Source organism: Curcuma longa, unplaced genomic scaffold, assembly GCF_044706935.1.
Source record: "Curcuma longa cultivar G26 ecotype Majalengka, Jawa Barat unplaced genomic scaffold, ITB_CL_G26_1.1 contig_11139, whole genome shotgun sequence".
Taxonomy (NCBI): Eukaryota; Viridiplantae; Streptophyta; class Magnoliopsida; order Zingiberales; family Zingiberaceae; genus Curcuma; species Curcuma longa.
Genome location: NW_027428802.1, coordinates 20664 through 37806, shown reverse-complemented (window position 1 = coordinate 37806; position 17143 = coordinate 20664). Strand labels below are relative to the sequence as shown.

The 17143-nt window shown below is 33.4% G+C and overlaps 1 protein-coding gene across 2 annotated transcripts in view; it reads right to left on the bottom strand.

Moving 5' to 3' along the window:
- Positions 1–950: 950 nt before the first annotated feature.
- Positions 951–17143, bottom strand: part of LOC141815829 (protein HIRA) — a 28217-nt gene continuing 12024 nt past the window's right edge. For both annotated transcript variants that reach the window (XM_074703702.1, XM_074703703.1), the window contains 5 exons: positions 14037–14247; positions 13630–13870; positions 13428–13550; positions 1763–1880; positions 951–1276 (listed from right to left, as the gene is read on the bottom strand). In XM_074703702.1, coding sequence (XP_074559803.1) covers positions 1118–1276; positions 1763–1880; positions 13428–13550; positions 13630–13870; positions 14037–14247 — 852 coding nt within the window. In that variant the 3' untranslated portion in view covers positions 951–1117. The remainder of the gene's footprint in view (positions 1277–1762; positions 1881–13427; positions 13551–13629; positions 13871–14036; positions 14248–17143) is intronic.

The window sequence follows — 17143 nt, the reverse complement described above, 5'->3', positions numbered from 1 at the left end:
TATATATTTGCTTGTATACTTTGTGCTTAAGATTATTTTTAGATTCATTTAAAAATTTCTCCATCTCTAGAAAGTTTTTAAAAAGAGATATTTGAAATAAAAATCACTATTTTTTAAGTTGTGCATGTTTGACTTTGCTATTTCCATACTTACTTCTTGTCTGATTCTTGTGATAAACTCAAATTAACTCTTGCATATTTCTTGTGATCGAATCTAACTAAGTCGTGCATGATCAAATCTAATTAGATATTGCAAGTATTTTTAGTGTTTACTTATTGTCATCGTCTTGTATGATGGATGTATCAAATTGCTTATTGTGTTAAAGCCTGTACTCTAGCTTGATATTTGATTCTTGATTGATTAATATTGTATTTAAATTAATTTTTCTAATCCACTGTATGCTCTGTGTTTATTTGCTAAGCATTTTAAGAATATTAACTCATAAAATTCATAATGTTATTCACTCCTACACATCTAATCTATCTAGACTTCATCCACTTGTCCAATCCTTTTGATCTTCCAAGACTCTCATTGCCTAATGTCCGATCTACCTGACATACTAGATCTTCCGTTACCTAATATCCAATCCACCTAATCTATTAGATATTTCCAAGTCATGCACACTTTGCACCTATATCAAGTTACACCAAAACTTAACTTTAAACTTTTTGTCACATCAATATTCATATTCAATTATCTAACACTCCCTACACCAATAAATTGTACCAACAATCTTCTTTTTATTGATAACTATCTACCATATTGATCACCCATAATTTCTTTCCAACATATTGATCAATATCAAAACTCTATATTCGAACTTGATCGACCTTCAAATGTTAAAAGAAATACTGTTTGGATATTGTACTATGAGGTAGAGAAAGTGGTAAACCCTTACTGGTTCCCACCATGAACCGAGAGTTGTTGTCCTCCAAAGCAATATATGAAGAGAAACAATACGAGTATTTTGACGATATCATTATCAGCACAACTATTCTGTAGACAATATGATTAGACTATAGTTTGACACAAGATCGATGTTACATTGATAATTCTCAGGTGTCAAGCAAGGTGATCCTTACAAAATTACAAAGATTAACTTCATGAGTTGGCATCATTAAGTTTGTGGAGCAATATCCATAGTATCTGTATGAATTTCACTAGTTTCATATTCAGTGAGAAGGTCCATGAACTCATTTAGCAACCTTTGGACTTTCCTGTTTGAAGCAATGGCTGGAAGAATATCTTCCCTGAGGAGTTTATGCTTTTTCATTCCCTGCAATTTAATAACAGACCATAATTTCAGAAATAAGTTCAGCCATGGATGGAGATGTGCAGAAATATATCGGTATACCAACTTCTTTCATAGCTCGATTAAGCACCACTCGATTTGAATACAAACAACCAATTACCCTATGAAATATCTACAATATAGCATAGCAGTTTTGAGATGCCAACATGCCACATTCTGAGCAAAGATGCCAAGAGTAATGATGTTCAGGAATCCCCATTGCATAACCAACAGTTTTGTTAAGTTTATAAAAAATTAAAGGTGGCCGTTTAGAAAGCTAAAGATACAACTCAGCATTATGATCATTTAGTTTGAATCCATAATGAGGGGGTAACTAGGAGAAAATTATATGTCAAACGGTTTACAGTTTTAAGTATATTTCAAGACAAAAGATCTCCATGTAAGAAATGCAGGATGATATATTGATTATCTTTTCCAGGAAGTTAAACACGTATGACATAAGAATCTTACAAGTACATAAGGATCCCATGCTGGATTCTTTGGGTCTGTAGGCGTAGACTCGGCCATTCCTGTGGGAGGACCAAGAAAACTTTCACAAACTTCTCGAAGACGAGACTCATCTGCTTCTCTGCAAGATTATATAACTGTCATCTCATTAGTCCTTCAGTAAGTTGCTTGGACAAATTGCTAAGAAATGCTCTATGTTGATGAATGCATTAAGTGAAAAGCATTAAATGAACCCAGACTGATGTGAAAACAACACTGCACCAATTATATTAGATATAGACTAAGTCCTTGCAAAAGAAATAGTCACAATATGATGCAAATAAAAATAGAGTACTTCTAAACAAATTCAGAATCTAAATTTTATTTTATTTCATTTCCATTTCCATTTGATTTAAAATAAAATTTTATTTTATATTTACTTTTACTATTTTCAAAATTTTTCCTATAGTGAATAAACTCCGTCATGGCCAATCCCAAACCCGAATAAACAGGAACGATTGGATTAAATTGTTAGACAACATAAAAGATAGACAAATGTTATATATGGATCCATCAAACTATCATGATAATGTTAGATTGTTATCCAGAAGAAACGCATTATAGAATCTAATTGCACCGTTTCAGTAAGGACCGCTACATCTCTATAACACTTAAATTTAGTGTTAACTATGCAAAAATTATCACACCAGTTTAGATAAAAACACATTATATAAATACCGATTATCTTAAATTTGAAATGGAGGAACACTCACAGACAAAGAGGTAGTAAATACGATGATTATGAAAAGAATTAATATTTTATGTTTACAATAAACAAAATGAGTAGAAAAGAAGACAAAAAATGATAGAGAACTCAAGTATTAAGTTATGTTATAAAAGAAAGAGTAAAACAATGATGGAGTAAGTTTGTTGTACATAGTACAGGACGAAGTAATAAAAATAATTAGGAAAGGAGATAGGATTATCGCTCTTAAGATAATGATAGCAAAAGAAACTATTATAATTAGCACATATACACTTTAAGTAGGATTAAATAAAGATTACCAAAAAATTTCAAAAAATTTCAACTAACGAGATGATTTTAATAGGAGGAAATATGAATGGACATGTAGAGTAAGAAACAGAACATGAAAGGATGCAAAAGGGCTATGATTTTGGAACAAGAACTGAAGAAAGAAAAGAAGCTAATATGTTTTTTTAAAAAAAAAGAACACCTAGTTATGTTTAAAAGTGAGAACAATATGTCAATCAGAAATTGATTTTTTTATGATCAGAAGAGAGAAAATTTTGTAAAGATATCATCCTTGGAGAAAATCATCCAACATATAAAAATGTGTATGACTCCTAGGATTAAATGGTGGAAGCTAAAAGATGAAAAATAAAATATCTTTTAGGAGAGGGTAGAAGCATAAGTATTAGAAGAAATACATTGCGATTCGAATATGACATTAGATAAGATGACATCAAATTTGAAAACAATGGTCAAGAGCTAACTCAGAATCGAGAGATAATCAAATAAAGAGATGGTGAAATGAAAAAAATATTAGAGAAAATGGCAAACATGAACAAATAAATTACAATCAAGAAAACTTTAAAAAGTATGCAAAAGTCAAGAAAAATATCAAGAAAGCAATGAATGAAGCCAACAATGAAGCTTGATACAAAAGAAGGGGAAAAAATCTATAAAATAATTAAAGCAAGGGAGAGAAAAATAAAGAATCTTACTCAAATAAGATACATTAAAAATGAATCCAATAAGTACTAATGAAGGATGAGAAAATAAACAAACAATAGATGAGATATTTTCATCTATTTTTTAATGAAGGCTTAGGTAACCAAATTAGTTTAAGAAATTAAGTCGGACAAAGGTATAGAACGTTAAATTTTTATCAAAGAATTCAAATTGTAGAAGTTAAATAAGCGTTAAATGAGAAGCAAAATAGAAAATCGATTGGACTAGGTGATATTCTAATAAAGGTATGGAAGTGTCTAGGAAGTAGGGTATTAAATGATTACAAAGTTATTCAACCTAATATTCAAAATGAAGAAAATATTTAGGAGCATTAAGCCACTGAGTTATATTATGAAATTTTGGGGGAAAATAATAGAAAAATGATTAAGGAGACTAAGATGATCGAAAATTAATTTAGTTCATGTCAAGATCGATGATAGATTGATAGATGTTATACATCTTTTCAAATAATTAATTAAAAAGTATTGAGAAAAGAAGAAAACTTAGACGTGACATTCACTAACCTTAAAAAAGTTTTAACAAAGTCTCAATGAAAATTATATGGAAAATTCTAAAAAACAAAGGTGTTAGCGTATGTATATTAAAATAACTAAGGATATGAATGAAAATGTAATAACAACAATAAAGACTCCAAGCTGATAAATCAAAATATTTCCTATAAAAATAAGGTTATATAAAGGATCAATTTTAAGTTCATATTTTTTTACACTAATCATAGATGAATTCATCAGACACATTCAAGACATATTATCATGGTACATATCATTTGTAGATGACATTGTTTTAATCGATGAGAGATGTGAAGAATTAAATGCTAAGTTCAAATCTCAATGGAAAATAGTTTTAAATTTAGTAATGACAAAATCAATAAAATTTAAGTTTTGTAGTTGTTAGAATATTTAGGGATAAATATTATGTTAGAGATAAATATTCTGTTAGGGATAAATATACTATTTTTCTTTTTTATAGAATAATTCTTCTAGAATAGATCCCTATATTCGTGTATAAATAGGGGTTTATCTCTTGTAATAAAGTAAGATTCCATATTATTTACATGGTATCAAAGCGAAGGTTGGCTTAGGTTTAGGTTTATCCGCCAAACCAAGCCACGATCACCTTCCTTTTTCTTTCTTTTTGTTCGCCGTCGCCACGCGCCTTCCTCGCGTGCGTCTCTTCTCCTTTGTTCGCTGCTCGCGGCAATCGCGTTTTTCCTCTCCCAGCATCGCGACGTCCTCCGTCTCCCTATCGCGCTTCTTCCTCTGTGCCACGCCGCCGCGTCTTCACCGCCTCCCGCGTGCCGATCTCCTCCGCCGCCTTCCTCGTCGCGTGTTTTCCTCGTCGTGACGCAGCAATCGCAGCTGCTTCCTCGTCGCGCGTCTTCCTCGACGCAACGAGCAGCACGCCTTCCTTGTCGCGCGTTTTCCTCGTCGTGACGCAGCAATCGCAGTGGCTTCCTCGTCGCGCGTCTTCCTCGACGCGACGAGCAGCACGCCTTCCTCGTCGTGCGTTTTCCTCGTCGCGACGCAGCAATCGCAGCGGCTTCCTCGTCGCGCGTCTTCCTCGACGCGACGAGCAACACGACTTCTTCGTCCTGCCTCTCGCGTGCTTCTCTTCTCTGTTGCCCTCTTCCAGTAACGGCAGCAAGCTAGCAAGTTCCAGCTCACCTTTTCTTCTCTCTCCTATTCTTCCAGAAGTAGGTGGACATCAGCAGCACCTACCTTGTGTTTTTCCAGCAACACAGCAGCAGCAACACCTTTCCGAAAGCAAGTACTGATGGAAAAAAGGTTGATCATGTCACTTCGTAAGGGTGGCAAAGAACGTCCTTGGTGTGATTATTGTCACCGACTAGGACACACGATTGATAAATGTTGGAGCCTACATGGTCGACCTTCTCGTGCTGCACAGATCGTCCAAAGTTCTATTGCTCCTTCAGCTTCCACTTAACAGTTGCTTCAAGAGCTAAGATTTGAAGAGGTTACACAAATGTCACTTATATGTGACAACCAAGCCGCTATGCATATCGCCTCGAATCCAGTTTCTCATGAGGACAAAGCATATTGAAGTCGATTGTCACTTTGTCAGAGAGAAAGTCATATCTAGTGAAATATCTACTAATTTTATTAACTCACAGGATCAACTAGCAGATATATTCACCAAGTCACTGAGAGGTCCTCGAATCGACTACATATGTAACAAGCTGGGTACAATGATTTATATTCTCCCGCTTGAGGGGGAGTGTTAGAATATTTAGGGATAAATATTCTGTTAGAGATAAATATTCTGTTAGGGATAAATATTCTGTTTTTCTTTTTTATAAAATAATTCTCCTAGAATAGGTCCCTATATTCGTGTATAAATAAGGACTTATCTCTTGTAACAAAGTAAGATTCCATATTATTTTACAGTAGTATTAAACGTAACAAGACAATTAAGATATGAGATGACAAGTTATCGAGCTTTAAGTATCTAGGTTTATTTTGCAAAAAGATAGAAAGATTGATAAAGATGTTTTACATAGGATACAAACAAGATAATTGAATGATTATATTATAAGGCTTGATGATGCACCTTCATAATATTCATGTAGTAGTTCCAAATAGTAGAGACAAAAATGGCTTGATGATGCACCTTATATACTAAAAGGGTGTCATACAATATAAGAGGAGACTATACTTGTCAACACAATCATCAAATGATATACTTTTCCAAGAAACTTTATATACACTAACCAAACTCATTTCATATTTTGAAAATATGACTCACATGTTTACTTTCTTGAATTGCCAACCAAACAAAAACATTAGTCAATTTCCAAAATAGAAGATTTTCTATCAAATTTAGAGTCACTCAAACTTACATCTTTATCTATTGATTTTCCCACAGGTTGTGCTCCTTTAATCTCAATGGCAATACTCAGCCTCAACATTATAATTTCACACTCATCAAGGGCATAATTGATAAGCAAACAATTTCCTCATAATATCTCATAGTGCTTCCTTTTCCATTATAAAAGAATGATGCAAGATGAAAATGCTCTAGTTTCTTGAAGGTTACATTTAAATGTATTTGGAATCAAATATTTCCTGTTGGAGAATTAAATAAATAAATAAACACATTTTGGAACAAGTCAGATAAAAAATGAAATGGTTTAGGGCCTACATTTTAACTTCATTTTATTTCTACTAGGTTTTAAAACAATTTTATTTTTATTATGTACAAGGCCACAACACACCTAGCCTATTTTGCATGGCTTACGAGACCAAGTTATGTTAAGTCCGTAAAAAAACCTCATCTTAATATTCTACTCATTCTAGCAAGAATACTAAATTTTGTACTTTCAATTTTGTACTTTCATGTTTACTACTCTCTGGAGTGATTGCAGCTAACATACTAGAAACTGCTGACTTGAAACATAAATGTATCTTGTGTTTGCATCAGGATGCCAAAAAAGAGCAAAATAAGCATTGTCATCGCATAAAATAGCTACTGCAAGGATGTACTCATACATTCATATGAACGTGGTGAGTTGCATACAAATGAATTTCTGGGGCAAAAAGAAAAGATATGGATAATTCTATCAACGATATTTTGCTATTTGACCAAAACGAATTACCAAAAAAGTCAAAGGAGGGAAAATTTCAAAAAACAAAACGTCAACATAATTTTATAGATTCAGATCGGATTTTGAATTTTCAAATATGGTGTATATATAAGTATATATTATATGATATATATCACATAACATAAATCAGGCCAGGAGTGAATTTTTTTTATTCATATAACAACCAGAAAAAACTATGCAAACCAGAACTTTAAAATATTTAAGACTCAAAATCCAAACCAAAACCTGAAAAAAAAATCCCAATTTTAAAGTCATTTCTGTTCATATTTCCAAGTTGAGTGGCCGCAGGTTGTACTAAGCAAGTAGTTGCATCATAAGGAATATGCTAACAAGCACCCATAAAAGTAGTGCATATCAAAATTCAAACTATCGAGCCATGTTGAAGTATAGTGTCGGTGACGAACTATATTGTAATGAAAATAATAAATTATGTATGCCAACATAATTATCAGATTTAATTTATCTAGATGAAACTAAATTCAGACTTTGTTTCAGGTATCTAAGTTCAAACTGTGTTCTATTGGAATGATCCAATTATCAGATTATGTTGTCCCTACACTGTTAAAAATAATAAATATTATTTTAATTTATCTTGGTGAGTGTTGTAGCATGTAAATGATGTCAAATGTTAGCATGACAATACTCGTTGACATAATTGGTTTGGCAGGAGAAATTATGTATACCGAGTATTGAATTTTAATAATTTATCAAAATATAAGTTTCCACTATCACCTAACACGATATAAGATTTCAAATCATGTACATGTCGTCGTGATACAAAAAAAATGCATGTGAAAAATAATTAACACCACAGACCATAAATAAAATGTGAATTAAAATTTCAACAAAAATAAACATCAAGAAAAGACTCCTGCCCTCGGGGCTTTGATGCAACAATCAGGCACTCAGGAACTCATAGTTCAATTCCCAACTACGACCCATTACAGGGATTTTTCTCCAGTGGGATGACAAACCTCAAATGTTGGGGCCACTCTTGGCAGGACAACCGCACACTTCCCGATTTATCCTGATGGCCGATGGGAAACTTCCGTGGGACCGGACCAATCTTCCCAAGCTTTAGTCAAGCCGAAGAATTGAATACTTGGGTCATCAAAAAACAAAAACAAAAAAACAAAAAAACTACTAGAATCATCCATACACAAAATGCAAGAAGCATTGCTTCTATCATTAAAAAAAACATGCGCTATGAACTAGATAATTTGATCTCATTGTAAATATATTTCTAACAACATGATTTAAACAGGTGCAGTTAAGCTTACAACAACAACAATAACACCTCAAAGTAGTGTTAACTATATGAATCCTCCTACGTCATTGGTATTGATCTCCTACTATATCCTCGTCTATATTTAAATAAATTTTATTATATTTAATCGTTATTAATCAAGTATTCTTTAGTCTTCCTCTTTGTTGATCAATATGCGTAGTTGTCATGGTCTCACATCATTTAACTGGGATATTTATTAGTTGTCTAAATACATGTTCATATCATCTTAAACGCCTCTTTCAAAATTTTTGTCTTCCTCTTTGTTGATCAATATGCGTAGTTGTCATGGTCTCACATCATTTAACTGGGATATTTATTAGTTGCCTAAATACATGTTTATATCATCTTAAACGCCTCTTTCAAAATTTTCCCTTAATATTTATCCATCCATTCTCATATATTTATCCATCCACCTTAATATTTTCATCTCTATGATTCTTATATTCTGCTCATGTGATAGATTTGTAGCCTAACATTTAACTTTATATAACATAGCAAATTAAATCGTTATTTTATAAAACTTTCTTTTAAACTTTAGAAGTATCTTATGATCACAAAAAACACTTGACTCTCTCATCCATTTCAACTATAGATTAAGACATTGTACTATGTCAGTCGGCACTAACGGAATTTACTGTTTCGTCCACCGACCGACATTGGTACGGGTTCAAAATTGAACCCGGGAGCTAACGACAACCCCGCGAGACCGCAGAGGAAGCCACAACCTCGTAGCGACCTCTGCGAGGCTGTAAAGTCGTGACTTTACGACGGCCTCCATGAGATCACGGTGGTTGTCGCAACTTTACGCATCCTCCACAAGGTCATCACACAATGGGTTTTTTTATTATTTATTTTTTTATTTTTATCTTTTCATTCCTTTTCCTTATTTCTCCCTCTTTCCCTCTTAATTTTTTCCTCTTTTATTGCTAATTTTTTTTATTCTTCATGATAAATTTTTTGCTCCGTTGGGCGCTAGCACGGGTTTAAAATCGAACCCGGGACCTCACGACGGCCTCCACAAGGCCGCAAAGGAAGTTGTGATTGTCTAGGATTTTGATATTTGTTTGACAATATATTTAATAAAGTATGGTGAAAGTTGATCAAGAGAGAAGCCCAGCAAATAGAAAAGTCCAATCAAGTCAAGAGTGACCAGATACTTGGTAAGAGGAAAAACTCTAAAGGAGTTAACCTTAGGGAGTGAAAAGTCTTGGAAGAATGAACTCCAAGCAAAGTTCTCCGGAATTTAAGAGTTCAGTCGATCGAACCTAGTGGTTCAATCGATCAATCCAACCAAATAAGCACAGATCAGATAGCGATCAAGCCCAAATGAAAACAGAGGTGCAATCGATTGATCAGGAGGATCAATCGACCGAACATATTTGAAAAGCATAGATCGGATAGGATCGAATCAGGCAACAAAGGAAAATCTGAAGATCAGTAGACTGATCAGGAGGATTAATCGACCGAACAGCAAATTTCACAAGATCGATTGGATCGAAGCACACAAAGAAAGATAAACGTTCAATCGCATGGAAGGTTTGGTCGACTGAACGAGGTTCAATCTACTGAACGTGATTCGATCAACCGGATGAAGCCTATAAAAGAAGCCTTAGGATCTAAAACTTTACATCCAATTCTTTCATCAACTCATCTCTTCTCTGTTACTACAATTTGTGCAAGTTCAACTGCTGCAACACCGAGAGGCTCTCCGACAACTACAACAAAACTCTAATCTAACATTGTCGGTATATTATTATATTTCATTCATTTTAAAGGGGCTAGTAGCTTGTTACTATCTTCCTCATTTCTTGTACGATCTCTCCTTACAGAAAGATTTCGGAAGGAGGATTTTAGTGGATTGCTCATTCGTATACAGTCCAAGAGATTATCGGTCTTGGAGTAGCAGTTGTTGTGCTATGAACCAAATAAAAAAAAATTATGTTTTTATGATTTATTTTACTTTCATTTTTCCGTTGCGATTTTGTCTCTATGTTTGTTTTTATAAAAGAAAAGAAAGTTTTCAACGTGCCTATTTCAGTCCTACAGTGACTTTGCAACGGCCTCCATGAGGCCGCAGAGGTTGTCGCAACCTCCACACATCACGCAATGGGTTTATTATTATTATTATTATTATTTATTTTCACTTTTCATTCCTTTTCCCTATTTCTCTCTTTCCCTCTTAATTTTTTTCCCTCTTTTATTGCTAATTTTTTCTATTCTTCATGTTAAATTCCATCATTAATTTTTTTCCTTCTTCGTCCATTCACAAGAGTAGAAAAAAATCTCTTAAACTCTTTAAGGATAAAGGATAATTATTTTTTTCCTCCCTCATTCGTCCAAAGGGTAGAAAAAAATCCCTTAAACTCATAGTTAATTTTTTCCCTCTTTCATTCACACATGAGGTAAATAGACAGAAAAAAAGAGGGTGGTTAATTTTTTCTCATCCACCTATCCATGAGGTATATAGAGAAACACGAGGTAAACAAAGAAAAAAGTCTCTTTAATATAGAGGAAACATATTATTAAAAAATAAATATAGTATAATTTTTAACCTTATAAAACATACTGATAAATTAAATTATTCTATATATAAATTTGAACTTTATCCCCTATTATATCATCATTTATATTTAAATAAATTTTATCTTTTTTTATTGTTGCTAACAAAAAATTTTTGATCTTCCTCTTGCTCGTTTGATATGCACATTTGTTATAGTTTCACATCACCTAACTAGATCATTTATTGGTCGTCTAAATACATGTTCGTACCATCTTAAACGTGTCTCTTGGAGTTTCCCCTCAATAAATGCAATCCTAATTTTCTCTCTAATATTTTTATTTTTTATCCTATCCATCTTTGTATGCTCGCACATCCACCTTAACATCCTTATCTTTACAACTCTCATCTTTTACTTATGTGCTCAAGTTATAGTCCAACATTCAACTCTATATAACATAACAAGTTAACCGTCATTTTGTAAAATTTTCATTTAAGTCTTAGAGGTACTTTACGATCATAAAGAACATGTAACGCTATCTTCCATTTCAACCATCTTGCTTGTATTCTATGTAAATCATCTCTATGTAAATCATCTCTCAATTTCTCCATCTTTTTGCAAAATAATCCTAAATACTTTAAACTCCCTTCATCCTTTTGCAAAATCATCATAAATACTTTAAACAGATCAAAATAAATCCAAACTAAATCTAATTTAGACCCACTTGAACTTGTCATTCTACTCCTACTTAATGGATTTCAACTAACTCTAAATTGTTTTACTCAAGCATCAAATATTTTATGAGATAATATTAAAACTTGAACTCAACATTTAGCATCTACCTCAATAGTAGGCATCTATAACAATTAGTATGAATAAAATAATAATAATTAATAAATATATTTTTTTTAAATACCGAAACCGTATCAACACAACATGATGCAATATTAAAATCGATCATAAATCAAAATCTTAACACGGCTTAAAATTTTAAATCTTGATTTGAACCATTCTACTTGAAGGGGAGCCTTGACGCAACGGTAAGGTAAGGCTGCGTACAATGGATCCTTTCCCCGACCCCGCAAGGTAGGAGCCTCGTGCACCGGGCTGCCCTTTTTTATTTGAACCATTCTACTTGTATCATATGTAAAATATCTCTATCATCCCCTTCATCCTTTTACAAAAAGAATCCTAGATACTTAAAGTTCTTAGTTACAAGTAACTTATCATCTCATATCTTAACAATTGTTTGTAATATCTAATACTACTACACTTAATTTCATATATTTTATTTTTACTATACTAAATCTAAACTTCACTGCTAATGTTTCCCATCAAGATCCGAATTTAATATTAGTTCACATGTCAAATCAATCAAAACAATATCATCTGTAAACAACATGCACCATAATTTCAACCATAACTAGTGTAAAAATATATGGACTGAGTTAATCCTTATGTAACTCTATCTTTATATAAAATGCTTCGGTTAACCCACCAAGAGTTTTCATTCTTGTCATTATATCCTTATATACTTAGTTGTTTTAATATACGCTACACTAACATTTTTCTTTTATAAAATTCTCCACATAGTTTCTCTCAAAACTTTATCATAAGTTTTTTCTAGGTCCATGATGTCTTACAAGTTTTTTCTAGGTCCATGATGTCTTGCTTCTTTTCTAATACTTTTCAACTAGTTGTCTGAGAAGATATATAACTTCTATCGTCGATTTTTCATATATGAATCAAAATTAATTTTTGGTCACCTTGATCTGCCCTTTTTTAATCTTTTTTTCTATCACTTTTTCAAAGTTTTATAGTATAGCTCCTTGACTTAGTGCTCCTATAATTTGCATAATTTTCTACGTCTCCTTTGTTTTTATACAAAGGACCTCCCTACTAAACATGCATTTCTTTTATTTTCAATATCAGATTGAATAGCTTCGTAAGTTATTGAATATTCTACCTCCCTAAGCACTTCCATACCTCTATTAGAATATCATCCACTCTAACTGATTTTCCATTTTGCATTTTATTTTTCTATACTCCTCTGACCTACTTAAAATTCCTTTAATCACCAAAAGCGTCATTAAAACTTGATAAAATTAGTTTTTCCATCGCTCTTTTATTTCCTCATCCTTTATTAGTACTCTATTGAATTCATTTTTAATGTGTCTTATTTAAGTAGAAACCCTTGTTTTTTTTTCTCTCACTTTGGCTATTCTATATATGTCCCTTTCCTTTCTTTTGTATCAAGTTGTTAATATAAGCATTTGAAAGTTTCATTCTTGGCTTTGCTCATTACATTTTTGGCTTCTTTCTTAGCTACTGCATACTTTTTTAGATTTCTTCATTCTTACAAGTGCAACTTAAGTTTAATAAAGAAAAACTTACAAGTTCTTTGAACCATGTGGAGATAGCAGTAGCAGATAGAAAATAATAAACAACACAAGACTATCATTGTAGTAGAACTTAATATTAAAAGACAAAAAAAGCTAAAAACTGACCTAGCAAGAAACCTAACGTAAGATAAAAGGCATTGGCGATATTCATTAGGGGACTTCAAGGCAAGAGATGAAGCAAGCTGTGTCTCCAAATGTGCTCGTGTCTGTGTCCCATCATCTGTCACCCTGTAAGCATTTCAAAGATTTCCTATGTGGTTGGAAATAGAACAAAATTCTAACACTGATAAAAGTGCATAGTGCATACCTTGTCCAGCTTGGCTTTCTTGCCAAAAATTTGCCAACATCAACCTGCAACTTCCCCAGTTCACCACTTTGAATAGAACTCAAGTTAAAGGTACTTGCAAAATTTGAAGCTGGAAAGCAATCATCAGCTATCCTTAGCCAGCACAGCATGCTCATGTCAAACAGAAAGGCATGACGGGTGGCAAGAACAACAAGGGGTGACCCTGATCTGGAGAATCTTGCAGAAATAACTCGTATTGTACCTAATTCATGACAGATAAATCAAGAAAAGTTCTATCAAGAACATTAGTAGAGCATGTTTAGTTGAGGATCAGAATCCTATCAATAATGTGGTGCAATAAAAACACTCCTAACCATATAATTTATCAATATATAAAAACACACTAATCATTTAATTTATCATTATACCTGTGTCTTTTGTTGAAGACTCCTCTCTTGCCATAACTAAAGAAGCTAAAGACTCGTGCAAAATGCAAGTCCTGTTGAAAAGATCCCAGACATACAGCAAACCTCTTTTTGTGACAAGAAGCAACTTCCAAGCCTCATCACAATCTACAAAAACTGCAGCAGATCCCATCATCATGACTGGCATGGCTCGCCTTCCACATTTAGTGTAGATCTTACAAATAGAAACAGAAAAACATCACTTGAAAGTAAAAAACAGATGATAGATCTATAATAGAATACTCACCACTAACAACAACAAAACCTGCAGAGTAAATGTTATCAGACAATGCTGCGGGATTAATAAAGTTTTTGGTCAAGAGAATTCCTAATTGTAATATAAGTTGCCGTGGAAATTCAGTAATTCAGATTACATCATGTACTAGCAATCTTATAATCATATTTTACTGAAAAAAAAAATTGAAGATTCAAAAGAACAGCGACTTCACTTCTGAAGCATATTAACTCATTTAAATAAATATGCTGAACGGATGAAGCATGGGAGTAAAAGAAGCGTGTTGTTTGCCTCCATAAAAGTTGGCTTCTAAGAATCAAATTCAAGCATGAGTAGGTTAATGATCCTAGCAAAGGTTTAAAGTATTACTCCGTGCAAGAGTGGCATATGATACAAGATCTAAGTATATTTCTTCTAATTCTTAGTTTTTAGATTGACCTAGAACTAATCATATGAGATAAACATTAATATGCTTATAACTTATTTCACTACTTTAGCTATATTCCTATTCAAATTCACCTCATTTATACAAATTTATCATTCCCTAAAACATCTTTACACTAATAGACTTTTCTACTTGCACCAACACCAACTCTTTGTACACTATGCATACCTTTTAGCTTTCCAAGAATTGACATTGCTACATTGTTGATCTTATTTGCCATAGAAGTTTGTATAATATTAATATTATCAAAATCTTCATTCTAGACTCCTTTCTTCAATCTATCCTTAAAAATTATTTCATTGCCTCGAGGAATTTTTGGTTTCACTCATCGACCACAAGAACTGCAAGCAGCTATCCTCCACCACAAGCAATGAAGGAGCCTAGCGTTCCACGGTGGGCTAGACTTCTTCGAGGTACGCAATACATATTCCTCCACCTTGTTAGCCTCCTCCTCTACTTTGTATTTCTCTTCTTCCTCCTCCTCTGTCAATCCTCTTTTGTTATCACCTCCTATAATTTCCTTTAATCATCTACCAATTCTGGTCTTTGCTCAGGAAGTCTTCCTAATTATATAATCATAATATGGATTCTTTACCTACATTAGCCCACAAGAAAACACGAATTCTCACCCCTTTGTTACTTATAATCACATCTGAGCATTGATGTAATGGGTCACTTCTATAGGCATCTTCCAAGTCCCTTCCTTTATCGCCCACCCACCTACTCACACATAAGCCTTTTAACTCCCTCATTTTTTTAATACATTGAATAATTACATCTAAATTCTTCTAAAACTTTGAATTGAATCATTAATCCTACTCGAAAGGCACGAATATTTATAATATTTAATATCTCATTTCTTGAAACCAACTTTAACACAATAATTTTATATCCAATTATCTTAACTTAGACTTGTAATCCTTAGACATGTGATCAAAGTGATGGCAGTGGGGTAACACCATAACACCTCTTGTTCCTTTATTATCCATCACATTATATATGAACTACCTATGTCTTCTATGTTCTAGTTTGCATTTATTGAGAACCAAATGAAAAAAGGGTTGACAGCTACAAGAAAACACTGGGAATATCTATCTAGCACCATAACACCTCTTGTTCCTTTATTATCCATCACATTATATATGAACTACCGATTTCTTCTATGTTCTAGTTTGCATTTATTGAGAACCAAATGAAAAATGGGTCGACAGCTACAAGAAAACACTGGGATTGGCCAATTCCAATAGAATATCTAGATAATTTTAGCCTATCTAGAGTGAATTATTGTTCTGGAAGTTTTGATTCAATATTTTCTAACACTAACAAGCTTCCATTTGGTCAATGTCTGATTTTCAGATCAGCTGATTTTGAAAACTATATACAAGTATAGATACAGGGATTAAAATCTTGTTCCATGTTCGTCGCTCAGGTGAAACTTCTTGTTCCATCAGCTGACCAGCCCACTCTAATGGCACCTCACATGACGATAGCAACTTCACAAACTTTCAACCTGCCTAGCTTCAAGATATCTTGAGAAAAATCGTTGTCCTGCGAGTTACCAAGCTTCACGAGACATAGAATGCCATATTGTGAGCTCCAACTTCGTGAGACCTTGAACAAAATCTCTGCTTTGTGAGAACAGAATGTTGCTTCATGGGCTCCCAAGTAACGCATGACCTCAAATGAAATCGCCAATTGAGGTCAGCAGTAATTTCCAACAACCTTGGCTAGTTGTTGCTCTGGGTTAGTGAGACCTCTTCTTCTACTGAGGTCACAAGACCTGTTCTTTCACAGCTCGAGGTTGGCAATGATTTCTAGCAACACTCAAACTCAAAGTCTCCTTCAGTAGTGATTTCCAACAATGCTCAAGCTTGAAGTCTCCTTCCCTGCTCTCCTCTTCTTCGTAAACATGATTTGCCTCACTCCTTATTGATGAACACGAGCTGTCATTCCTCCGAAGCGATTGAAAGCTACAGTTTCAAATGAAGGTAAATGATTTCAAATTCTTCTCCCCCTTTACTCATCTTCCTAATCTTCTTCCTCTTCTCCTCTCCTCCTTGATGCCTTCAGAACCACACCTTCACATGCTCTAGTAGGGCATGAAAATGTCTCATCCAACTAGAAACTGAAACCCCAGCCCTAAATGAGATTTCAAAGCTTGTATAGATGATTTCTTTTTTACTAAACATACAAAGTAAATAATTATAAGAAATTAAACACTCAAAACATTGGGTTAAACCCAATGAACCTCAACTTATAAGGATCACAATTAATTTCAGTGGAAAGATAATATCCCAAAAAATTACGCGGAAAATATTTCATAAATAATAGGAACATGGTTCCATAAATTATGGGATATGATAGTATAGTTAATTTCCATAAAAGGTCGGG